General features: G+C 40.7%; 2 protein-coding genes across 17 annotated transcripts; one reads left to right on the top strand and one right to left on the bottom strand.

Moving 5' to 3' along the window:
* Positions 1-491: 491 nt before the first annotated feature.
* elavl3 (ELAV like neuron-specific RNA binding protein 3) lies at positions 492-18,348 on the top strand. Of its 15 annotated transcripts, none has more exons than XM_020094687.2 (8): positions 494-985; positions 7,567-7,786; positions 7,875-7,978; positions 10,133-10,286; positions 10,413-10,638; positions 11,148-11,201; positions 11,790-11,828; positions 12,606-18,348. In XM_020094687.2, the coding sequence occupies exons 1-8, from the start codon at positions 977-979 to the stop codon at positions 12,952-12,954; spliced, it is 1,155 nt and encodes a 384-aa protein (XP_019950246.1). In that variant the 5' UTR covers positions 494-976; the 3' UTR covers positions 12,955-18,348. The 15 variants fall into 15 exon arrangements, with proteins under 15 accessions (XP_019950250.1, XP_019950254.1, XP_019950246.1 ...); XM_020094684.2 differs by having other exon boundaries at positions 498-985; positions 10,410-10,638; XM_020094688.2 differs by having other exon boundaries at positions 499-985; positions 10,410-10,638; positions 12,627-18,348.
* Positions 18,349-18,806: 458 nt separating this feature from the next.
* On the bottom strand, positions 18,807-24,963 carry prkcsh (PRKCSH beta subunit of glucosidase II). 2 transcript variants are annotated; one of them, XM_020094606.2, is made up of 18 exons: positions 24,810-24,963; positions 24,440-24,585; positions 23,734-23,850; positions 23,491-23,586; positions 23,346-23,403; positions 23,105-23,222; positions 22,516-22,645; positions 22,203-22,287; positions 21,860-21,938; positions 21,654-21,737; positions 21,410-21,574; positions 21,229-21,322; positions 20,905-20,974; positions 20,644-20,733; positions 20,487-20,561; positions 20,302-20,401; positions 20,048-20,191; positions 18,807-18,998 (listed from the first exon to the last, which is right to left on the bottom strand). In XM_020094606.2, exons 2-17 carry the CDS (start codon positions 24,534-24,536, stop codon positions 20,057-20,059), a joined length of 1,593 nt encoding a protein of 530 aa, XP_019950165.2. In that variant the 5' UTR covers positions 24,537-24,585; positions 24,810-24,963; the 3' UTR covers positions 18,807-18,998; positions 20,048-20,056. The 2 variants fall into 2 exon arrangements, with proteins under 2 accessions (XP_019950165.2, XP_019950166.2); XM_020094607.2 differs by having other exon boundaries at positions 20,044-20,191; positions 24,810-24,956.
* Positions 24,964-25,123: the final 160 nt, after the last annotated feature.

Below are 25,123 nucleotides of genomic sequence, written 5' to 3' on the forward strand. Positions count from 1 at the left end.
TGATTATCAGCAGACAACGCAGACTCAGGAAGTCTGCTCGTTGACGCTCAAAACCGCTTTTATTCTCAAAGACAAAGACGTAAGGAGTTTAGTTGTTTGCTATGGTTTCAAACGGGGCCTAAAAGGAGAACGGCATAGAAAGGAGAGGGGCTGTGCTGAGGGAGAAGTGAGTGCATAGAGTGAGGAATGAGAGAGACAAGTCCGCTGTCTTCTGCTGCACCCATCTGTTCTGAGAGTGCAGGTGGAGCCCTATTCACTCTGCTCTGCATGTGTGTGTGTGTGTGTGTGTGTGTGAGTGTGAGTGTGAGTGTGAGTGTGGAGAGGGGGGCAGGAAGAAAGGAAGGGCAGAGAGAAGGAGGGAGTGGAGACATGGAAGGGCAGGGATGGAAAAGGGAAAGGAGGGAGGGAGGGAGGAGGGGGGGGACTCTTGGTGATCTCTCCTGAAGGGGATAATGGGAGAGGAGCGCATTGCAATGGCTGCCATGTAGTACCCTCCCTGCACAATTAGCCAATCAGCAGCGTGCTCTGCCAGCCAGGAGGACGCATAAAAGAAGAACATTGCAGCAGAGGCACAGAAGGAGACTGCGAGAGGAGCAGGGAATTACACACAAAAACAGCAGAACCAGAACACCCTCCCCTGGACACACCCTGCCGAGGATCACTGCTTCTCTTTTTTTCCTGAACCATCGCCCACGCCACTCGGAGAGAACGCTCTCCCTCCTCATCATCATCCAGCAGAAAAGCCCTTTCTCCTCATTTTCATCCTATAGAGGACACCTACAATCTCGGAGGGCTGAGATCCCTTGGCAAAGATTGTATTTTTTTCATTTTTTTCTTTTTTTTCTTTTAATTTGGACTCCTGGCAGAACATAAGGGCCGTTTAACATAAGGGCCGAAGAGCACATAAGAGACTCAGCCGTTCAGCTTCAAGACCAGTGCAAAGAAGGACCTAGATTTCTTTCATTGTACGTCAAGAATGGTTACTGTACGTATGACTCTATTTCTTTTATGTTTGTGAGGGGGATGTTGTAGCAGCATGCTCACATTGTGTGTCAGCCCTTTAGTGATGGATGTGTTGTAAATTAAATGTACACATGTGAAATAGCCGTACACAGATTTATTATCACATCTTCCTGACTGATGTGCCTTTGTTTGGGGATGTATATGATTTTAAATGGAGCTCCATGGCTAAACCCACATACCAAAACATGCAGGAACTTCAGGATTAGTGTCCAATGTGCAATGCAATTCTTATGATATGATTAAGAATCAATAGTGGCACTTAGCAATCTCATACTGAGTGATGCGCCATGCCGGCTGTGCTCCAGCCTGCAGTTATCCTCAGCTATGGATAAAGTCTTCATCCTGCCATTTTAGAAAGCTCCGGATTTTATGTTTCGGCATCACAGCCACTCTGGCTGTCCAAATGTCGCAGCTGTGAATATACAGTTCCTGAATGATGCAGGAGTTAAGATTTTAGGAATTCCGCAGGATTAAAGTGATGGAGTGGAGATGGAGAGGAGAGGAGATGAGGGCTTCGGGTGGGGGGGTTGGGAGGGAGTGGGCTCGCTTTCTTTGCCTGGCGCAGCACAAGGATGCTGGAGTCGGCTTTCTGAGACAAAACATGATGCCTCGGAGGCTGAGGGCCCATCCAGCGAGGAAAAAGAAGCAGGAGGAAAAAAAAGGGTCGAGTCACTCCGGGAGGGGGGGTGGGAGGGGGAGGAGGATTACGCATCCGCTGGTTTGCACTGAAGCAGCCAAAGTCAAAAATTCCTCAGGGTTCCTCGTTGCGATGCGACCGAGAGTTAAATGGGCTGGAAATCTCGGAGGCCGCGGCGGCGTGTGTGTATAAGGACGCGCACGGACATCTCCATTTTAAGCGTATTCGCTCCAAGAATCGCATCGAGTGTACGTAGCACTACAAGATGGCCATGCGTGCGTTGCGCTGCGCTTGTGGGGTTTGAAAAAAAAGAGAAGAGGAGACGCGGGCGGTGATAAATTAGCTTCGCGGTGCGCCGACGGCCGGATTGGGCGTGTCTCTGCTGGACCTGAGCACCAAACCAAGGCCCTGTGGCATCAAACGGCCTGTGGCCCATTCTCCGCTTTACCTCTTGACGCATACTCTTGATAGCAGGTGGTTTACCTCTCAACAATTTACTACAATTACAGAACACGTTGATATATTCAAATAAAACGGGAATAAGCGTCACGCACCAATGCTCCAGGTCCAACTTTAATATTAGTGCGCCTACGAAAAAAGCCCTAGTTTTATAGTTTAATGAATTGTGTTTAATGGCTGATTTAAACTGGGATGGTATCGACATATCATGAAATGTTAAGGCTGTTCAGTTTATGACTAATAATAGAAGGAACACATCATAAATATTTAACCCAGAGAGAGGACAGGATGTGAGAGATCAAGGACCGTGAATAACTTTCAAGATCTCGATGTTCTGAATGTTAAAGGCCACAACATCAGTGCAAGATGGATGTGGACAGCAGGTTGTTTCACCGTGCGTGTATGTGTGTGTGTGTGTGAGTCTGGGACTGATGTGCACCTGACACGTTTCCAGCTCCAGGTCTTTAATTCCTCTTAGTGTAGCTTCCCATTGTCCCTCGCAGGCCTCATAGACGAGCAGTGTCATGGGGGCAGAGGCTGTAGCTCCCCTCCACATGGTCCGCAGTCCTCCGTGCCTGTACCGCAGTGCCAAGCAAATAAAAAGCGTTGAGTCAGATAACCTTTCCGAGGCACTTACACAATTCAAGGACAAGGACAGGCGAGGCCATCACTGTAAACCAGTCTAAACAGGTAACTGATGCCAAAGCAACAACTGCTGGGCCTTTAAAGAACTGAAATGTTACTGGCTGGTGATTGTAAAGATTAGAGGACATTTCACACATAAAAAACATGTAACGCTAAAAAAATTTTTTTCTACAGTTAAGACATTAGATGCAATTATGTAAGCAGTGATTTGCCTCCTGTTGCCTGTGACTAGATGCAATTATCAGCAACAAATATAAAGGAAGAAAGAGAGATGGATGGTGCATCTTCTGTCTTGAGACAGCAAAAGCAAATTTCCCTTTCAATAATATTTAGGAAACAAAATATTGATAATAAATAACTGTCGTAAAAATTGGTTGATAATTTAATAAGGGGGGTCATGAGAAAACGTTTATTTTCTCTGATGGATCTATTAATAATAGTGGTTATTCGACTTTTCCTTCATTGACAAAAAAATACAGCTAAATAAGACAATCGTGTCAAGGAAATATATCCACAGCAAATATCGATGGTTGCTGATTTTATTTTATATTTTTAAAATTGTTTTTGACTTGGAGCTGGCAACTGTAACAGCCATTGTTCCCGGGGAGTCCTGCAGCCCCCTGGCCACAACACAAAGCGCCACTGTTTACATTAATATTCATAGTGCTGCCATAGCCTCTGCGAGGGAGAAGAGGAGGAACGGGTGGCTCTTTTGTTTGGTCGCTTCAATACGTTTATTCAGCAAAAAGGCGCCCCCGGTTCATGAATGCCTGCAGAGCTCACAAGTCTTGCCTTTTAAAAACAACAACAACGTCTAAATAGGAAAGACACAGAAATCGAGGGATAACGCTCTGGACTTAAATGTGTGTTTTTAGTGAATAACTCGAATTGAAACGTTTTGAACTCTGCTGAAAATGAAAATAAGAACGAATCTGTGCTGGATTCACGGGCCCGTGTGGCCTGAAATGAGACCGTCCGAAAGCCACTCCCTTTTTCAGCACGCTGGATAGCGCCCCGCATGCTACAGGGACTCGTAAGACGGATTTGTCTCCGCGAGCCTTTGACGTTGTCTGCTTTCATCTTATCAAAGCACAACATACTCGCAGCGAAGAAATCTTAGAGAAAATCTTTTATTTTTAGTCTGCCGAGCGCAGAATGAGAGGCGGTGCGCGGCTGACACGAGCTGTGACTCCTGTCGTCCTGTTGTTTTACAGCTGCCACCATGATCCTTTAAGCTGCAGAGAGTGTGGCTAATGCCCTTTGTTTGGGATAATCCTGTAATCTGTGTTATTTAGAAGGCTCATTTACACCCCAGCCTTGCGTTTACTTTTGATTCATGCCTTCCCAAAAAAATAAAATATAGAAATAATTTAAAAAATATATTTATATCATGCAATATAACGTGGAGTAGAAGCAAGGTTGTATTAAAAAGGGGAAACCATAGTCATCAATATTATATTCAAACTAAAATAATTACATAAATACAAATAGATATTTGTATTTTTGTTTGATGATGCAGTTGTACTTAACAATTCTCTTTGCTGGGGCTGCATGTCAGAGCAAAAATATAAATAGTGACCATGTCCTTTTCTTTAACATGTTTCAGTGCACTGACATTTAAACGCATTTTCTGTTGATTCTTAATGAAACATTTGGAGCAGAAAAGAATTGGAGGGGGGGAGGTGTTTATGAACATCAGAAGACAGAGAAGATGCACTCACATTTAGTCATGTAATGCTTCTGTGTTTTGTAATTTAATAGTGTACAGTGTAGGTGGTACATGTGCTTGGCAGTGGAGGCAGGGCGCCTGTTTGCGTGCAAGTCTGGGTTCATGTGTTTGGCAGGGGGAGGCAGGGCTCTTGTTTGCGTGCAAGTCTGGGACCATGTGTAGGCGATGCTGATGCAGTGCATTAAATATTGAGGGTGATCTCGCAGAACCCCAAAATAGAAAAAAAAAAAGCAGCGTGGGACACATAGTGCTACCCTAACAACCTGCAATCTTTTAAACATTTACAAAGAAGATTATTAAATGATAGTGCCTATCTATCCTTATTAGGTAGTTAATAAGAATTATGCTAGAGATAGAAAGAGCAATGATTACACCTTAGATGTCACAGTTACAACGTGCCTCTAGAGTGAGGATTTTTATTGTCTCCAGTAGCTGAAAATGTCTGTAGCTGGAGTAGATCTATAGTGGGCAGACTGTGAGTATTCATGCATTTTTAGGCCTTCCTACATCAGAAGGACATTTTCATGTAATAGTAATTAGGTTACTGCAAACTAAACTCTATTACTATTTGATTCGATTTCTTTTGTTGGTGTACAATATAAAATATGTTCGCCCACGGATGAAACAGTCCTCTGTGGTTTTTATCTTTTCTTCTTTGTTTCACATAACCTCAGAGCACGCCTTTTCTCTCTATTTCTGTAGAAAAATCTCAGTTGCTGCTTGTGTCAGCTAATCTCAGTGTCCAGCCCTAACTCAGTGGCTTTGAGAATTATATAACTTCACACTGTTCACTAGGGATGCATGTTCTGTCACGCTGAGGGTTATTTCAGTTGGCCCTAATATGTGTGTGTGTTTTTCTTTCTTCTTCAAAATGTTTTTGTCATATTTGGGACACATTCGGTTACTCATATTTCGAACAGTCAGATGCATCACATCACACAACAATGTACTATAGGTCAGTTTTACAATACATATAACATTACAGCTTCATTCCATCTTTTCTGTCAACTAATTGTGTCATTCATAAAAGCACAAAAATACAGCTGACAGATTGATTTTAAATAACTGTCCCCTTTTGTGTAGATGTGTGTTTTCAGTATTTTATTTTTAGGCTTAACTCTTAATCCTTGTCAATGTTTGTCATTATCAATTTGACAAACTGAAATACACCATTTCTGGAAATGTCTGACCTGTGTATCTGCTCCTAATAAGAACAGACACAAACACACACTGAGCTTAAAGTATGAAAGCCACTAAGCCATTAGAAACAATGCAGCCTTTGAGGGGCCGTTACCGGGGAAACCTGAGTTGAGGTGAGGCTCAAAGCGAGACAGTAGGTTTACGGAGACAAGGGAAAAAGACACATAAGACAGACCCAGTCGTGGATGCTAGAGATGGAGAGAGAAAACCTGAAATGGCACACAGATTTGAAAATATAATGGAAGGAATTAATTATTTTATATATTATAATGCACTGAAAAGGAGCACAATAGAAATAGAATAAGTTTGGTGGTTTTACAAAGATAGTGAACTGTGAAAAGCCAAATTTCCACCCTGAAAGAAAGTCCTTGTCTGTGTCAGTAATCATTCCGGGTACCCTATAAAGAAAAATACATTGAATAAATACCTAGCCCTCTCGGGACAAAATAAAGCTGTTATATGTTTTTAAAAAACCAAAACATATTCCACTACGTTAGAAAATTCCTTGGATATAATTTAGAAATAATTCTAAAGATTTGTTAATTAAGTCCCTTTCTTGCTTTGGACTAGACTGTAGTCCCTAGGAGTTTAGAGAAGACTCATTTAGTCCTATTGACATACATAACACCCACCAGTTAGAGATCTGCAACAGCTCAAACACACAATTTGACACAGTAATTTACACTCTGTCCCTACAAGTGTATATTATCCAGAGACTTAACAGTGTTATTTGCGAAAAAAGGAATTCAGGTACTTTAATGTACCAAAGTCCCTACTGTACACTCAAAAACACACAAATGCTCATGTGGCTATGTTCCAGAAGATCATTTTAGATGCATGAGTCAACATGCAAACCTATTAACTCTGACAAGGGATATAAATCAAACTTGAAAATAATTCAGATGCAAATGAAAAAAACTGCATTCATGATATTCAATATGTGCATCATATGTAAAATTAAAAGAGTTGATATTAATATTTTTAATTACTACCCCAAAGATTTTATATATTCTGATCTGATTCAAAAAGCTGGACAAATCATTACAGTTATATAACATCAATGTCAGAATAAGCAACGTCACCACAACCAGGATCACTGGTGACATTTTCTGTCCTTTACTTCAATAAAAAACAGAATTTGCAATAATATGATTGAGAGTAATACAAGATGGAGGAAGGGGAAAGTGGAGCAGGGAGTTTAGTTTCTGACCACACAGATGTTCCTTGAGAATCTCTTGTCGATCAAATTGAGCACAAGAGGCACAAACACTATACTGTGCACTAACCCACACCCTTACTCTACTTACAAAAATAAAAGGCAGCTGACGTGTAATCCTAAATGGGTTTTTTTTTTACTAAACCGTGATGTCCTTCATTTATTGCAGCACTAAATCCATTTAACAGTCACTCTAGCCTTTGTCCGGCATGTCAACCCCCCGCCACCCCTCACTTCCCCGGCCTTACGCCAGACTCACATACCACCATCACAACTATCCATCCCTGTGTAATGATGTAATGGAGTTTGACCCTGGAAGAGAGTTGGGGGAGGGGAGGAGTAAGGAAAAAGGGACTGTGACATCTGCAGGACCAGCGGCGGGGAGCGAGAGACGAGGAAAGATGGGGCGAAACAGGGGAGGGGGAGGATAATAAATCAGACCATGCATCCATCTCCATTTTAGCAATGCTGATTCCAAACCTTTGCCTCTGACAGTGACATATGGGACAGTCTGTGTTCGTTGTTGCGTGTGTGGCTTATAATTGTTAATTCATCATTGTGTGTAAATAGTAAATGCATATTTAAACAACTGTATCACAACTCTGTCCTTTTGTGTTTTCGTGTGAAACATAAATCTAACTCCACCATCTTCCTCAGCAGATAATCAGCACCATGGAAACCCAGGTGTCCAATGGTCCAAGCGGAACCAGTATGCCAAACGGTCCAGTCATCAGCACCAATGGCTCCACAGATGACAGCAAGACCAACCTGATCGTCAACTATCTGCCTCAGAACATGACCCAAGAAGAGTTCAAAAGTTTGTTTGGCAGCATTGGCGAGATTGAATCCTGCAAGCTAGTCAGAGACAAGATAACAGGTACAACACTTTGTCCACATTGAAACAAGAATAGTAATTCTAAGGGGTTTTGATAATACTCAACATATGTCTTTCCCTTTGTCTCCAGGTCAGAGTTTGGGATATGGGTTTGTAAACTACGTGGATCCAAATGATGCGGACAAGGCCATCAACACACTGAATGGTCTCAAACTACAGACTAAAACAATCAAGGTGAGCAGACCCCTACTCTCTACGATATTCACTCTTCATAATTTGATTCTTCATGGCATGCTGGACAAAAAGAAAGGAAGTGGAGATTTTGTTAAGGGGGGGCGGGTGTATACTGAGAGAGAGGTGGTGACAGACGTGACAGAGGGAGGGGAGGAAAATGGGGAGGAGGAAGCAGAAGGGAGCGGTGGCTAGAACAAAGGAAGTGAGAGAAAAGGGTGAAAAGAGAAGGAGAGAGTGGAGGTCAGAAAGCAAGGGGCGGACAGCATGCAGAGGTTATTGTGATGGAAATGTAATTAGGAAGCCTGACTGTGGGTGCACAAGGGTCAGTCTAGGTTACCCCATCTGCCTCCAATCGGGGCTAATTAGGGGGCTTCTTTGTCCAAAAATCAGATGAAGGAAGGGGGTGGGGGGTAAACTATTAATCACGACTTCCTTTCAACCCCCCTTCCACCCAAACCTGATCAAAGTGGATCAAAGATTGAGACAAACTGCAGGATCAAGAAATCAAATTGGGGAGAGAGCAGAGCAGGTGATTTTCCGGCAGCTGTCCATGAAAAGGGACGTTCATTGTGACTTATGACTGATCAAACAATGAACTATGAGCAGGCTATGCAGAGTACTGGATATGGTTCTTTTCTGGAAGAACAAATGCACATTTTGTATTGTATATAATTTTGATAATAAACTTTCAAGAACAAGATAGAAGAGTGCTTAAAATGTCATGCCAAATATTGCAATTTGTTATTTCTCTTATGTGAAGGCATTTATTAATTATCTGATGTATCTACACACAGATCACTCTGTCTATAAATAACTTCTAAATATCTATTCAAAAAAATTTAAAAATAACCCAATGCCATAGTTTTATCTCTCTGATTTTGATTCAATAGAGAGGGGTGAGGATGCGAGGGAGGGGGCAACAGTAAAATGGTAGGGGGGTTGCTCAAAGAGCAGAATGCCAATGACGGGATTAGAGGCCATATGGGCTTCAGGCACCATCTGTACTGTGGGAGCGACAGGGAGAGGGTTAATTATAGGGCAGCCTCTGCTCCCTGAACACAGCAACTCCCCTCTGACTCGTCCAGAACACCCTAATCACTGCACCACACAACCCTCCTGCTCATACAGTCCGTCTGTGTACACAGTGACACTGGTGCTTTGTACTGATGGATGAAATCAGAACACCTGTATTCATCTGAAAGATAATATACATGCAGTGTAATATGCCCTATTTTATGCACAGGCACAAAGAAAGCAGTGAGCACAAGTTTAATGCTATACAAAAAGTTAAAAAAGTAATAAAATATATTTAACGTCACACTAATACACATGCGTTTGCACTGTATGTGTCAGCAGTGTGTATTGAAGTTGTCAAGGATCCTGCACGTCTTGTGATGCTCTTGCATTGTTTGCTGTTTTGCCAGTGGAGCTGTTCTCTCCCAGAGGAGAGAGACAAAGGAAGGAGGCAGGACAGGGAGGGCAGCTCAGCCTATCTCACACAACACTCACTCTGTCTCTCCTTCACACACAAACACAACACTCCCAACAATGCACTGAACTGGACTATCTACCACACATGTGCTCAAATGTGCACATAAACACAATAGCAAGAATGTGTGAAATTGCTTTTCAATGAATCAGATATTCCTCAGCACTATGAGAGTGAGAATCATCAGAAAGTAGACCAAAAGAAAACCATGAGGGATACAAACACAGACACACCAAAAATGGCTGTGCACTAATTAAGTCACTGGTGAATTCGGGGATATGCAGCTTCTAAGGCTTTTCTCATTGCAAATCAAAGCTGACATCTTGGCTTGTTAACTGGTGATTGCTATTTGTATGGGTAATGGTCACAGTCATGTCTCAGAGTCTCATTGTGGCTTAGTGTGATCTTAAAAGCACTGATTAAATCCACAGATAGCAAAGAGAGAGTTTGGACTGTGGAGGTGGTGAATAAGGAGAAATCAGTGGGAGTGAAAATAAAGACGGGATGTGTTGGGCACTCGTTGGGAACTTAATCCACTTAGATTAGGTTACTCTATATATATTTCTATACTTGAAGTCTTTGTTTTTCACCTATTGAAGCCCTCTGAGACAAATGTGATTTGGGGGTATGATAATAAAAAAAATGCAATTTTTTTGTTTACTTAGGTATCATATGCCCGGCCAAGTTCGGCTTCCATTCGTGATGCCAACCTTTATGTAAGTGGACTCCCCAAGACTATGAGTCAGAAAGACATGGAACAGCTGTTCTCCCAATACGGTCGCATCATCACATCCCGCATCCTAGTGGACCAAGTTACAGGTATAGCCTTACATCACTTTTCTAGGCGTCACTCATTTTATCTCGATGAACTCCATCTACCCCAGCCTAGGAAGCAACAGTCGATGCCAAGGTAGTAACATCGGTCTGTTTTCTTAATCGGAGCAGGCATATCACGAGGAGTGGGTTTCATCCGGTTTGACAAGCGAAATGAAGCAGAGGAGGCCATCAAAGGTCTGAACGGACAGAAGCCTTTGGGTGCAGCCGAGCCCATCACTGTCAAGTTCGCAAACAACCCCAGCCAGAAGACAGGCCAGGCCTTACTGACTCAGCTGTACCAGACTGCTGCCCGCCGCTACACGGGACCCCTGCACCACCAGACTCAGCGTTTCAGGTACTAAACCTTGACTGAACCAACCTCAGAGTGTCCATCACTAACCAACAGAATAAAAAGTCTATAAAAAAGATATTTTTTCAAGTGCAAATCACAGGTCATCCTGCTCTGTTGCTTTGCTTAAAGAAACTGTCCTTCAAATGTTAAATGCAATGGGTTAAGTGTGCCGACATTTCGTTGTTTCAGTATTACATGGAGTCAAGCCTCGACTACAAAAGATTATAGCTAAGAGTAAATATTTCTTCAGTGTCTATGTTTAACAGTTCACCAGATGAAGTCACACAAAGCCAAAAACTGTGAGAAAGCAAGTGTGGTGAAATTCTACAATAAGGAAAACTGAATGGTTAAACACATCCCAACGGGAAAAACAAACTTTTCTGTCACTATTAACACTTACTAATAACCTGTTCCTTTTAGCAATATTGTTACTTCATAGTAAAGAAGGAAATGGCAATCTGACATTGTCCCTCCTTCTCACTCTTTTTCTCTGACTTTCTTTTAAACTGCAGCGTGATCCCTTCACTTGGAAAGGGACCAGATCCAAATAACAGCTCAAAACCAATGTAAGAGACCAGATTTTATCAAGTATAATACAAAAACGACACTAAATAAACTTTGCTTTGAGAAGAATCATACTGAACCATCGAGTATTGCCTATAATCAATAGGCATGTTAGTAATAATTATTGAAATTGTCAAAAATTGGCCACATCTACGTGTGTAATTACAAAAGCTCAAACGGTTTTTAAGTCAAGGGCTTCCAGTATGAAATAATCTCATGGAACCTCACAAACAACTGTAGATCTCTGAGGTTAGTCACTTCAGACTCAGTATGGATAATATCTTTTCAATTGGTAGATGTAAATGGCCTGGGAAACAGAATTTATTCATCTTACAGTTTAACTATTAAAAGGGGGACCTGTTTTGGAGCTTTAACAACTGAACTCCCGTATAAATACCAGCTGAGGCACATATTCACTGGAGTATTTGACCAGCCATCAGTTGGTTGGATGGTTTGGGACTGCGATGCAATGAAGGATGCCCTCTGGAGGCCAGCTGGTGAAGGAGCAACATGTTAACTGACAGCCCCCCTTCCTTGTAGAGCTCATAACTAACTTCTGCATCCCCTTCATTCTCCCTCTTGCGTTGCAGACTCGACAATTTACTAAACGCCAGCTACGGAGTCAAGAGGTAAATGCCAAAGGTGTACTTTCAAAAGCATCCATGCCAAAATAAAACCTCAAACAAAGTGCCCGGAATACCACCTGCTGACTTCATCTCAAAATTAGATGATGGCCATAATTCTTAATGCCCACTCCCCATTTAACCATGTTACAGAAGCAGCCCATAAAATACGAACTGTAACTGCAATAAGCAATGATGCAGCCTCCCAACAGCAGGGTATTCTGGCATGGCTTTGTTTAACCTTTTTGTTCGTTTGTTTTAATTAATAGAAATAATTTATCTATGTATTTATTTATGAACTAACATTGTCAGTTTCAGTTGCTTTAATGTCCCTTTTTTTCACCAGCATGGACATACCAGATTCCGTTTGCGTCTCCTCTGTTTGCTCCAGTTTTTGTATGATTTGATTCCAATTTGCTTTTCATCCCTCTCTAGGTTTCTGTGTTTTGTTCAATACTGTGCTTTCTGTTGAACATTGTGATTCATGTGTTTTAATTCTTCCAGAGGCTTTGGTCAGCAGAGAAATGAAATAATATGCAGATTGTGGGGGCGTCTGTGTCTCAGGGCGTACAGTGTCATTTTGTTTGAAAGTGGGTAGTTTGGAACCGCTGCAGTGCCCACATATTTATCATCTTACTGTACAGCAGAGGGGATGGAGATGGGGTCCCTCGACTCCATACCCGACTACAAGCTTTATCATTTCTAACAGATGCTCAAATGCCCACTAGAGACAGGATAGAGCACTGAATGCTGTGTTGAACTTCAGAATGACACCCATGGTAGTTCTCCTACTCTCTTCCCCAGATTCTCGCCAATCACCATTGACAGCATGACCAGCCTGGCCGGGGTCAACCTCACTGGTCCAACTGGAGCTGGCTGGTGCATCTTTGTGTACAACCTGTCCCCCGAGGCGGACGAGAGCGTCCTGTGGCAGCTCTTTGGGCCTTTCGGCGCCGTTACCAATGTCAAGGTCATCCGTGACTTCACCACCAACAAATGTAAGGGCTTTGGCTTTGTCACCATGACCAACTACGATGAAGCCGCCATGGCCATTGCTAGCCTTAACGGCTACCGCCTGGGTGACCGCGTGCTGCAGGTTTCCTTCAAAACCAGCAAGCAGCACAAGGCCTGAGAGAGAGAGGCTGCTGGCACCAGCTCCTTCGACCTGCAGGGGGAGCTACCTGAGCTCCCTGTGCCATCACTCTACATGGGCCTGGACTGAGTCTCTCTCTGACACATTCTCACACAAATACATAATATATTATTACACAGACATGCAGATAATCACACACACGCACACACATAACCAAACATATCCATACTCGAGCATACACATGTCAGAGTTTCAAACAAACACACTAGTGGAGTTTTTCTTTTCTCTTTACACAACATGCTAGTCCTTCCCTTTATTTGCCTGGATTGAATTAGAAGGGGTACGAAGCTGCTTTGTTGGGTAGGGGCAAGAGCTATCTATTTAGGAGACAGTCTAACGAATGTGACAGAGAATGTGTACTGAGTGCTTTGATTGAATTCAGGCAAATAATGAAAACTGATGAACAAAATGATCAAAAATTTAAATGAAAGAATATGTGCAATTTACCCAAACTCTTACCCCACCATCTCTCCCACTATCTTGCTGGAGAGGATGTAGTCACTTTTTTACACTTGGGCATTTTGAATCAGCGATTTTTTTAGATCAAAGAAAATGAAATTAAAAAACAGTGTTCTCTTATATACGTCTATTAAAATATAACTATATATTCAATATTTAAGGTGGTTATAATAGCCGAGTATGTAAGCATTTTCTAGAAACTTTGACTACTGTTTCCTGACCTGCATTTAGGTGGTGCCTAGCGTAAAGGCAGTTTCTCTACCCTATGTGAGCTTGTTAGCTCAGACCCAATATGATTTAGGTTAACTAATGAAAAGGAATACTGGTCACAGAAAAGAGTAGTCCCAAGTCCATCAGAATCCCTCTTTCCCTCACAGTCTCACACCAAACAACACATTCGTCACTTATGTATCACAGAAACACTGTTCAGAAACTAGGAGATATACACATATTTAGTCCACAGAAACAAAAAACAAGTCCCTGTACTTTTTTCTAATCTATGCTGAAGATGGATTCAACACAAACAGACTGAACACAGAGCAGAGTGGCAGTATACCTGCATGGTGACAGTGTTCATTAGTAATTCTCTCATGGGCAAGGAGTGACGAATGCGAGGAGAAAACAGTTTCACCATAACACAGCCACGTCAAAAGAAAAATACCGGTGTATTTTCACTTTTTGCCTCTTTGTTTTTATTGCAACTTGATTTAACATTGTCCACAGACAATTTAACTTTGCACGACTGTGTCAGCCAGGATTTGGTGTGAGATCCCTTTAAATAACATTAGTGTCCAGACATCAAGAAAACAGATGTGAAAGAACACCAGTTTATGTTGTTCCAGCTGACTGCTTTGAATTTGAACGTTCCCTTAACAAGAGAAGTTCTTCAAATTTGATCATCTGATGATCCCAGTAGCTGCAAAAAGAAACTGGAAAAAAATGTTAAACAACACACCCATGGTCTGAACAATGGTCTTGACAGGTCTGCAGAGAAATAGAACAGATGAGCAAAAACTCAAGCGCACCGGTATTATTCTTCAGTCTAGTGCACACATAGAAGCTACCTCAGCAAATGAGGTCAAAGTTTTGCATTTCAGCAGAATACATGCGCTCCACAGTAACAACATGCACAGAGCAGATAAAGAGGACTGCGGTTCCTAATGGCTGAACCTTTATAGAGCTGACTTTAGAGTCACATGTGTGAGCAAAGATATCTGGCGATGTTAAAATTATCATTGATCCTTTGAGGTGAAAGATTACCAGGTCCTCCAGCTTTTTCTGAATGCTTTTCCTCAGTTTTATTTACAACCCCCTCTATTCTCTTCAAAGCTTCCTGCCCTCTCAAAAGATGACTGTACGACAGCGAGACCGCAAATAAGTGTCACAATTATATTTCTGTTTACAACAGAAAGCTAGTCATTTATTTGCTTCAGATCTGTTTGGCACTGTCACGAAAATAGCATTTCTCAAAATATCCTCAGCCCAATTGCATGAAAATTATTTATGGCATTCTGATGAAACATTAAGGCCATTCTGTCAAGTTGAATTGTCTGCGAAAGACCAGACTTAAGATTTTCCATGGGGAGAGCTGTCTTTCAATATCAAGACATCTGCACATGATAATAGATTAAATAAGGTCAAATATATTCAAGACATGTTGCTTTTGCTTTTCTAAATGACGCTGTGTTAGCCAAAGAGGACGATCTCTTTGAAAGGATTACATTAGAGATAAATCTATTTTTATACATACAAAAGAACAAGACCTTGTGCTGAATTTTTACAGATTCTTAAGCTTGGAAAAATTGGGACATCGCATGGCTTTATTTTAAACCCTCTGATCTTTGCAGAGCAAGGGGGAACAAGCATGCGGTGTTTGGGTGGGGGGGTTTAGGAAGGGGAAAAGGAACATTGTATCTCGTAAAAAAAACATTCAACCAATTGAAAAGAAAACAAATTCGGCATAAAAAGAGGAAGATTTAACAGTTCGGGGTGTCACCTGACAGACACATATCTACTTCTGAGTGCTTAGACACGCTCACATCTCTTGTCCTGAAGTTGTGTACAGTGTTGCTTCAATGATGGTGCAGTGAAGTGAAGTTCTTTGACTTGAGAATCCCAGACAAAGCTGCAGTGAAACCAGCTCATTTGCTCAGCTGAAAAACTGAATCGCTGCTGGCAAATAAAAAAAATAAAGAAAATATAGAATGCAGACTAAAACACTTTCGCCAATTAAAACAAACATTGAGCATGATTTTTATGATTAGGTAGATTTGATTTTTGCCAAAGAATTGCTTTGCAAGTCAGTACCAAGAAGGATGATTAAGACTAACTATATTATTCCCAGAGTAATTGCTGTACAAATCTATGTTATTTATTGAATAAGGACCCTCTACAATTTCAGTTATCGTTACTTTTAAATATCTAAGTTGCGCATATCAGTTTGCATTTGTAAATCCTAAAACAACTAAACCAAATGCTAACATGAAACAGCTGCAAGCATCCCCATTTGCACACATTTCACGCACACCGAATGATGAAAAAGGCATATCAAAAACAAATTGTGATGAATCAATTCACTGATTGACAAAAGAAGAAAAGTCATATCCGTTCGTATAAAGTATCTCCCCCGACATTTATATCATCTGCTTGTCTTGTGACCAATTTAATCCTTTAAAACCATTAACATTGCACCAGTTCAAATACTGACTCTGGCATCTTTCAATCTGACTCATACTGTTTCACTTCCCAAAATAACTCTGAATGACTGTCGCTGGCGTGTCCGGAGCTGACCACATAAAAGAGCTAATCGAGCTATTTGGAATTGAGCAATTTGCAAGAGATAGCAGAGTAGGGCTGAGAACTTGATGAGACCAGTGATAGACGTGAGGAACAACCGAGATAACAGGCCGTGTTGAACTGCAGCTGGAGTCGTTTACCCAGCCATGTCCAAAGTAGTACAGTCAACCCACAGACCAAACTCACAGCCCGAAACGACCTTTCATACACAGTCGATACAAAGACCTTCACCTATTGTACAGTAGAGAGCGAAGGACCATGGCAGGAAACAGTACTACACTGCTTGAGCAAAAACAATAATCATTTAAAAAGACAAAAAAACTTTCCTATGGAACAGTAAGTGCAATGTGCTTTGTTTTTATATTGACTGAGAACAAATGATATATATTTTTAAAAAAAGAAATTAAACGTCACACTGAAAAGGTTTGCGGAAGAGTGAAAGGAGCAAAAGTTTGGACAAAGAACCATTAAAAACGTGCAGACTCATTCAAGAAAATCAAACAAGCAATGAGAGCTCTGATCTAAAAAATTTCCACAATCACTTCCTCAGCCCCTAATTTGTGCTCTGACCATGCAAGCTCAAACAAATTGCGTATTTGGCTGACCTAATAGAGCAAACCTCAATAACCTTGAAAGGAATACTGTCTAATATATCATCAGTTTTAGCCCATGTCAATTTCAAATATCATTTTATTTTCCTGTAATTTATTGATTTCATTTACATATCAAGACTCACTTGTTAAATTAGCGTATTTGTGTTGTTGATGTTGCCATAGAGAACACACATGGGTCAAATATTATGTTTGGTTGCATTGATTGGGTACAGTTTGTTATTTTTCTTCCATTACTTAATTAGTTGCAGTTTTTACAGTGTATGCAGATTTTAGACTTAGTTAGATTTTTTTATTTCAATCAAACTGTGTTCAATTGTGTTTGTAAAAGTCTGTGGTAGCTTTTGTTGCAACATAAAATAATTTAAACAGAAAAAATTCAAAATAGCGCCAACAAACTTGTATTATTTGGGCGACTTTAAGCTTGTAGTTTTAACTTATTGTTAACTTAAAAACTATTTATTATGATTATTATTATTGCCTCGTATAAAGTATGTTTTGTGTATATTTATGGTTTATTTCATTATATTTGCAAGTTTAAAAGATTTTAAGTTTGCCAAAATTGTGGTTACACCATTTCGTTTCTTAAAAAGGGGGACAAATAGAAAAACAGCTTTAGAAGTACGATTTGGAAACGTTCTCCATAGTCAAAGAATGCACTGCTATATTTAACTAATTGAAGTGTATAAACATACATGCTGTGTGCTAGATGTTATGCCTTTACTGCCTGTGTTCTGTTTGTCTTGTTAAATGAAAATCTTTTAATTATTTAATCTAATCACAGTCTTGTTTTTTCAACCACTCGGTGAACCCCTGGGACATGGGACAGCCCCTGTAGTGAGGCTTTGGTCCATTTGAGGGTCAAGCATTCAGCCAGTAACAGGGGCGATGTCCTGGGTTTGTTATGCTCTCAAGATGCTTTCCTGTTTATGCTGATGGGTCAATTCATTCAAACATACAAATATAAAGGGTTTTGTTTCTGTTAAAGCATTGTAATACTGAGATCATCAGTATCAATATCAATTTGTGTGACTGAAACAAAAGATGTTCTTTGGAAACCCAGCAAAGAGCACTGGCAAAATAAAGCAGGGCTCAGAAAAGCTGCAGGAAGGTTTTCTTGGGAGTCTCTAGGGTAGTAAAGGGGTGAGTGGTCCTTCTGTTTCTCAACCAACTGTATTTTGTGTCTATTTATTTAGAAGAGGGGACGCAGTAACTTAGTGATGTTTTTCTTACATTTTCCTGGAATGGTAGAACAAATCAAAGGTGAAAATGATCAAAACAGTTCCGCTGACACCACTATCAGCGGAAGAAATACAAAATCTCATACTTCCAAACATGACCAAATGAACAATGTCAAAATTTAACAAAGAAAAAAAAAAACCTTTCAGTTTAGTCTAGGATATTTATTACTGGGATTTCAGCTGAAGACGCTTGAAGACTTTTTCATGGAATTGTTTAATTATTTGTACTTTACATGCCAGAAAAAAATAAAAGTTACAAATATGAATGTCTGGATTTTTCTTGACTGTCAAAAATCAATACTATTATGCTTTGACCATATATATAAAAAAGTAATTTAACCATTATGCATACTAATTTATTCGGGCTGGTGTATATGGTGTACATATTAGACACGTGTCTGTGTTATGCACGTTAGTTAGTTATCTAACATGTCTTTTGAAGTGGGTACATATTTCATATTATTTAAATTAATGCAGACAAAGTGCTGTACTAAGTTTTTGGGTGTAAGACAGAATGAACAAAGGATTAAGTAACTGCTTTTAAACGAGTGAGAAAAAACTTCTAACATTTTATTTACCAGCTTTCATATTTTGAAAGTGTATTTAATCATTACTGCTACCACTATATAAAACTGTATATACCAAGTTCGAAAGCCAGCAGTGATGGAGAGATGAGTCATATCAATGACTATAGGCTCTGATGAATTACAAATGGTCAAAAATGTTTGGAATTGATAAAAAGCTGTTTATTTCAAAATAATGGAATGACATCACATTTAACTAATTGGAAAATCAACAAAACATGTACTGGAAGATTGAAGTGTAGATGACCATGTGGAATTTCCATCATTTGTTCTTAACTGTTAACTAACAAGGTGATGCCGCTCACAGCACGGTGTGGTCCCTCAGGAACAACCTGCAAACAAGGAAGCACACGTGATCATTTCAGTGGCTCGTTTGCTTAAGTCATGACTTTGCAGTCAAGGAAGAACAGTTTATCTCTAAGGGTTTATTATGTGAAGAATATGCATTTACAACAGTTATGGATCCACTTCTTGTGATATTTTGGGTTAAGATAATGTGCTTTATCTGTACTCTGAATGAAACCTCTACAATTTAAACTTGTTCAAAAGGCCTTCAGTCATCCTCACTATCATTGTCATTAAGATCTGCTTTGTTCAAATTCACCATAATTCCAACAAGCCATTAGAAGAGAATCAGCTAAAACATCATTTTTAAAACATAGGGTTAGGGTTACAGTAGTCTTTTTAGAATCCTTGTTATTTCACAGGAAGCTACTTGTGATATATAATTTGTAGAGTATCAGGGTTGAGTCTGACAGGAATATATCAATAGACACACCACTAAACACAGCCTATAGCCAGGGTAATGGTGGGATCAGTAGAAAGGGAATTTATATGGTACATGATATATATTGTAAGATACTGGATTAGATCAATGCATTAGAGTCAATTGTGGATCAGGTTTCTGCAGTAACAGATGGATGCAAGACGGCACCAGTAAGGCAACGAATATGTCACAATATTGTTAACAGTTTCCTGACCCAAAGCATTGTTTCAAATTCTTCCCATTAATTCATTCTTAATCCTCTTGTCTTAACTACAATGAACTCAAATGAAGTAGCCATTACCTTGCTCCTGCTGCTGTCCTGCTCTTCTTCTAAAGTGAAGCACAAGGAGTTTCCTTTGCACCAAAATGCTTCACATCATGCAGATCTGACTGTCACTTATTTTCATTTGTGCTTGAGTTAGGTAGTTTGCTTGAGATAAGTTTATTGTTAACCAAGTACTGTATATTTATGCACAGAAACATGACTCATTTGAAATCCTATAGGAGATGGACAGGTTCCCCTGCAGAAATTCATATGTGCGCTGTACAATATGGTATGATGCTATGTCTTAGAGGTTTGGCAAGAACCAAAAAAAGTTAGATTTACTCACATACCATATTGACCTAGAGCTCATCGTGCTCATCGCGCTCATGCGGCTCTTGGCAGATGGCAGGGCTGATGAACTCCATTAGGTACTCACAGCGACTGGGCTCTGAGGTGGATGTCACAACTGTCTCCTTTCCACATGTTAACTTAACCTAAAAGGACGAAGATCAAAGACTTGTTTGTTGTCAGATGAGAAACAGAAATCTGGGAGTAAAATCAAGCACAGAAAAGACCGTGTCAGGTCTGGCTGGCTGAGACTCACCGTGGTGGACCTGTTAGGGCCTTGCCAGCATCCGGTTCCGTGTTCATACTTCATCTTAGAATATATGTTATCTTCAGGACCTGCCCATTTTCCCCACGTTCTACAGAAACAAAAGTTCAGTCAAGTGTCTCAAAAATACTGCAAAAGGAAAGAAACAACAGAAACAAGAAGAAACAACATCTTACCCTAAGTTAGTTTCAGATCCACCATACTTGGGCTTCTGGGATACTCTGTTGAACGGACAGAGCCTGTAGATGTACCTGAAGGCAAATGATGAACTTAGACCTTCAGAAGTAGGAACTTACAGAATAATGACTGCATAAAGAGCTAGTGTGCACATACTCGCTAGTAGACAACTCATAACACTGGTTGTAGAGATAGGCAAATTCAGCACTGGGTCCAAAGTCAAAGGAAATTTCCTTTTCAATGTTCCTGGAAAACAAAAGTAAATCCAAAAGGTAATCTTTTTTGTATTTTACTGACTTTCAATATTAAACACACTGATCAACAAAAGAACCCACTATTGCTGTTGACAGTTTGAGTAACAAACTCTGATTGCATTATTGGGAAAGAAGCTCAAACACATCCAGGATGGTAACTCACTTGATCTGATCATCCACTTCCCGGAGAGCTCTCTCAGCCTCATCAAAGTCATCCCTGGCTTTCTGAGCAGCTGCAAATCAGATACCCAGAATAAATGCTTTTGTATTAAAAAAGCAACCGACCATCATTCATATAAAGGCAATATAGCTGTTCAATAAATCCCATTGTTTTCCAGATAAGCATTTATTTATTTGACCAGAATGATAAAATGGGTTTTTATGATGGCAGATTAACATTCAAAATCACATCTCTATTTTTTCCCCTGGTATTTTACTGCATGACTCACTCACTCAGAGATGAGCACTTCTTGAGTCATTCACTTACCATCAATAAGGTTTTGCGTTTCTTGGTCGTAGGGTGGCATAGTGCCCTCATCGTCGTCATCCTTCTTTTCTGGAGTCGCCACTGTAGGAGGGGTCTGCATATCAAACACAGATGAAAATGACTCACTGAAACGAACTTGGCGTCATCCAGTACAAGTTTGATAGAGAGTCGGGGGGTTTACCTTGTAGTCTGCATCATCTGTGTCATCATCCTCGTCCTCTTCATCCTCATCCTCTTCATCCTCTGGGATCTCGTCTTCAGGGTACTGCTCAGAGTCGTTGTCGGAGACTGGCTCCCTAATCTCCTCCTGTGGAGTCTCCAATGGTGCTGGTGTGTCTGTGGAGGCCTGATGGCAAAAGAATCACACATTAGTGGAGCAGAGGCTTTCACACATGAGTGTACTGAAATTGTTACCATGTTGTTACCTCTGATATGTATTTTTCTTTGATGTTATTCCAAACAGCCTCAAATGCTACTGTGTCCACACTTTGCACTCCTCCCAATAATCCCTAAACAAACCAAAAACAAAACTCACATTTGAATCTGTTCAGCTTCTCAATTTGTACTTATATTTAATGAGCACACTGGAACAGCAGGGTTTTTTGGAACACCACAAGAGGAAAACATTTACCTGAGCCTCTGCTTCGGTGAAGGAACCGTCTGAATCTGGATTGAGCTCAGGATGGGAAAGAAGCTCAGTCACTGAGATGCTGAGAAACAAAAGTAAATAATTCACTATGTTAGTCAACTCAAGGGTAGATAAGAAAAGCCAACTTTGCATGGAGCCATAATCCATTTTTGCTCAGAACACATAAGGATCTCTGAGATGAACAAGACAAATTACAATAAAAGGGTAACAGATTTTGAAATGATGTCTTGTCTTCTATGCACAACTTCATGTTGTTTCTGTTAGCCTCACTATGACTCTTCGCTCATTATGGATGCTAATAACTCTGGGGGTCACTAATACTCACAAGCCATCAGCATCATCATCCAGTTCAAGAAATACGGTAACTATTCTTGCCTTGTCCTTCTCCATACGAATGAGAGCTTTTTGATCTGAAACAAATATAAATTGTTATCAGTGACTCTTATCACACATGTGCTTCTATAGATGTGTTTTTTGTTCTGGCAAGAAGTTCTTTCATCAGATAATTTCTAAAATAAGTATCTGTAGCATTCAAGCAACTAAATGACAAAAAAAAAAAGAAGATAAATAGACAATACTATCTGTAACGTGATATTCAGGGCAAACAGTAGATGATGTACTTTAACATCTTCATTTACCTTCCCATGCCTTCAGATGGCGCTCTTTAGCTTCTTTCTCTGGCTGCTCTGCAGTCTCCTTTACAGTTCTCAGAGCCTCAACCTTCTCTTCCAGTTCCTTCTTCCTGACCTCGACTTCAACAAGTTTGGCCTGTTAAGACAAATTTAAGTAAGATCTATGGAATACCTGGAAAATATAACTTATGAAACATTGGCATCTATAATAGAGATAATAATTGATTCAAGACATCTCACAATGGCAACAGTAAAGAATAACTGCATCTTATCAGATGCTACATATTTTGATACTCTAAAATAAACCCAGTATTTGTTTCTTACTCGCAGATTTCAGATGCATCTAGTGTCTTAATGAGAACCAGACCCATTCTGAATAAAAGTAGGATGTGCTCAACATAATACTGTCATAACTACGGTTTTTCTTTGCCTAATAAGCAAAACAGAGGTGAGACAGATAAATATAAATTAGTAAGTGTAGACACCTTCAAATGTCTTCAGTATTTAGTCTTTAAATATTTCGACACTGCAATAATCTGTGTTTCAGAGCTCTGGATCTTAACAAATACCCCCAATGTTTTTTTTCCCCCCACACCTTCTTCTCCTCTATGCCCCTCTTGGCCTCTTGGATTAGTTGTTGTTTAAGCAAAAAACCCTCCTTGGCGATCTCTGCCATCTTCTGCAGGCTCTCCCTCTCTTTGCGCCCCTGCTCCCTGCAAATTACACGTTAAACACATTTTCATCAACACAAACAAACCATTTCACATTATCTGGATACTTAATGTATGGAACATGCACAAAGAAGTTTTTAGATATAAATCCAAAAGCATCCCCACCTGCAGGTGTTTTGACAGGCAGCACCGCTGTTATACTCGTCTGTTGTGTCACAACAGTCTGGAGAGAAATCACAGAAATTACAAATTATCCTGACCACAAAAAAAACTTGAAAAGGAACTAGTCTGCACAGCTTAAAACTCATACCACAGATGCCGTCGTTAATGCGGGAGGAGGGGATGAAGGCCGGTCTGAAACCTGCATTGGTGCAGTGGAAGCTGCCGTTGGGACAAGCAGCAGTGCCTGCAATTAAATGCGATAGCAAATATACAAAGGAGCTTAGTAAATGATACTGACAAAAAAGACCACCATTACATTTATGAATCATTGTTTTGTTTAATTCAGTATACTGAAGTCCAAGAGTATCTCCAGGATGCAGGATGTACGAACCTGGCTCATCTGAGCCGTCCCGGCAGTCACAGTAGTCATCATTCACTCTGTCAAAGGGAATAGTGCGGGAGCCATCCAGGCAAGTAAACGGTTTGCCCTCTTCATAGAACTGCCGTTCTGTCGCGGAGAGAGAACAAAGGAAAAAGGTAAATGTCATGACAGCTCCAAAACTGTAGAGAGCAGAGATTATGCTTTCATCAGATATACAGATGAATAATAAAGCGTGGGCATCCCCCGGGATATTACACCTTGTGTTCATTTTAGAAGCAAGAGGAACTAAATACAATCCTGGTTTAGTAACCATCCACCAGAAAGTGATATTAAAATAATTCAGAGTTGTCAGGATAAGTCCCACAGATTTATTTTCAGGTACAAGTGTAGCTTCCATGTTTTAAAAAAGGATATTAGACATAGGCTAATGGCCAAAGACCCACACATCAGAAACAATAGTATTGCCTATGATCACGTTGTCTAAATGATAACAATCTAAACTGCAAACACTTATTTGGCCAGACTTGGAATTATTCAGTTACAAGCTGCATTAAAATACTTAATGAAAGAATAATGTTTGGCCTAACACCAACAGCACACAGGCTCAAAAAAGGCTCTCTGTCTCTGATGAACCTAGAAGATCTAATTTGTCCAAGGGAACCAAATGTTCAACATACAACTGTGGAGTTTCCTCGTGGATTTTATCAACGCTTACTTGATAGAGAGACACCCCGAGGGCTTAGCACTTCCACCGCAGAGACCCCGACACTCAACAACAACAGGAGGAGGTGATGGTAGACGTGACAGGACATCCTGATGGTCCACACTGGGTCAGATGTTAGCGAGATGCACTGGAACCGCCTGTAAACAACAACCATGCTGTAGATAAATCCAAGAAAGACTCAGTGACAAACCTAAACATCTACATTAGTCGCCAGCTTGCTTGACAGAAGGCGATGACTCCGTTTGGCAAAGAGCTAACGGGTGAATGTTAACTTCCGCCAAAACTATATCTCCGTGCAAAACACAAACACACCAGCAAAATAAAAACCACACGTATGTTGTTAAAGCAAACGCAACAATACCGTGAGCGCGCCGGGTTAAACGAGGCGGAAAGGGACGCGGACAGCGGTTCTTCCTTGAGAGGACAAGCTAACGGCTAATCTTGACCTGCGTCGACTTCCGGAACGACAACGCGCATGCGTACATCCCCCAGCCCCCCCTGCTCCGTCTTGTTTCACTCTGATTGGACGACGGTTGGTTTCGCGCTCGTGATTGGCGGAGAGCGGTGGCACCTGTCTGAAGTGGAGGATTGTGGGTGCAGGTGAGGATGCAGCCATCTCGTGTCAGAGCCTGAACTATTTACACACTGTGAGTAATATCAATATTTAATAACAAC

This window comes from Paralichthys olivaceus, chromosome 5, assembly GCF_024713975.1.
Source record: "Paralichthys olivaceus isolate ysfri-2021 chromosome 5, ASM2471397v2, whole genome shotgun sequence".
In the NCBI taxonomy this organism is placed as follows: domain Eukaryota; kingdom Metazoa; phylum Chordata; class Actinopteri; order Pleuronectiformes; family Paralichthyidae; genus Paralichthys; species Paralichthys olivaceus.

Excerpts from the sequence above, each read along its gene's own strand:
- elavl3 (XM_020094684.2), top strand. Across the intron at positions 10,287-10,409 it reads CCTAGTGGACCAAGTTACAG|CAGGCATATCACGAGGAGTG; the intron begins GTATAGCCTTAC and ends TCTTAATCGGAG. Across the intron at positions 11,829-12,605 it reads GCCAGCTACGGAGTCAAGAG|TTCTCCTACTCTCTTCCCCA; the intron begins GTAAATGCCAAA and ends CACCCATGGTAG.
- prkcsh (XM_020094606.2), bottom strand. The coding sequence starts at position 24,536 with ATGTCCTGTCACGTCTACCATCACCTCCTCCTGTTGTTGTTGAGTGTC. Across the intron at positions 22,288-22,515 it reads CCATCTGAAGGCATGGGAAG|ATCAAAAAGCTCTCATTCGT; the intron begins GTAAATGAAGAT and ends TATTTGTTTCAG. Across the intron at positions 20,562-20,643 it reads TATGAGTTGTCTACTAGCGA|GTACATCTACAGGCTCTGTC; the intron begins GTATGTGCACAC and ends ATTTGCCTTCAG.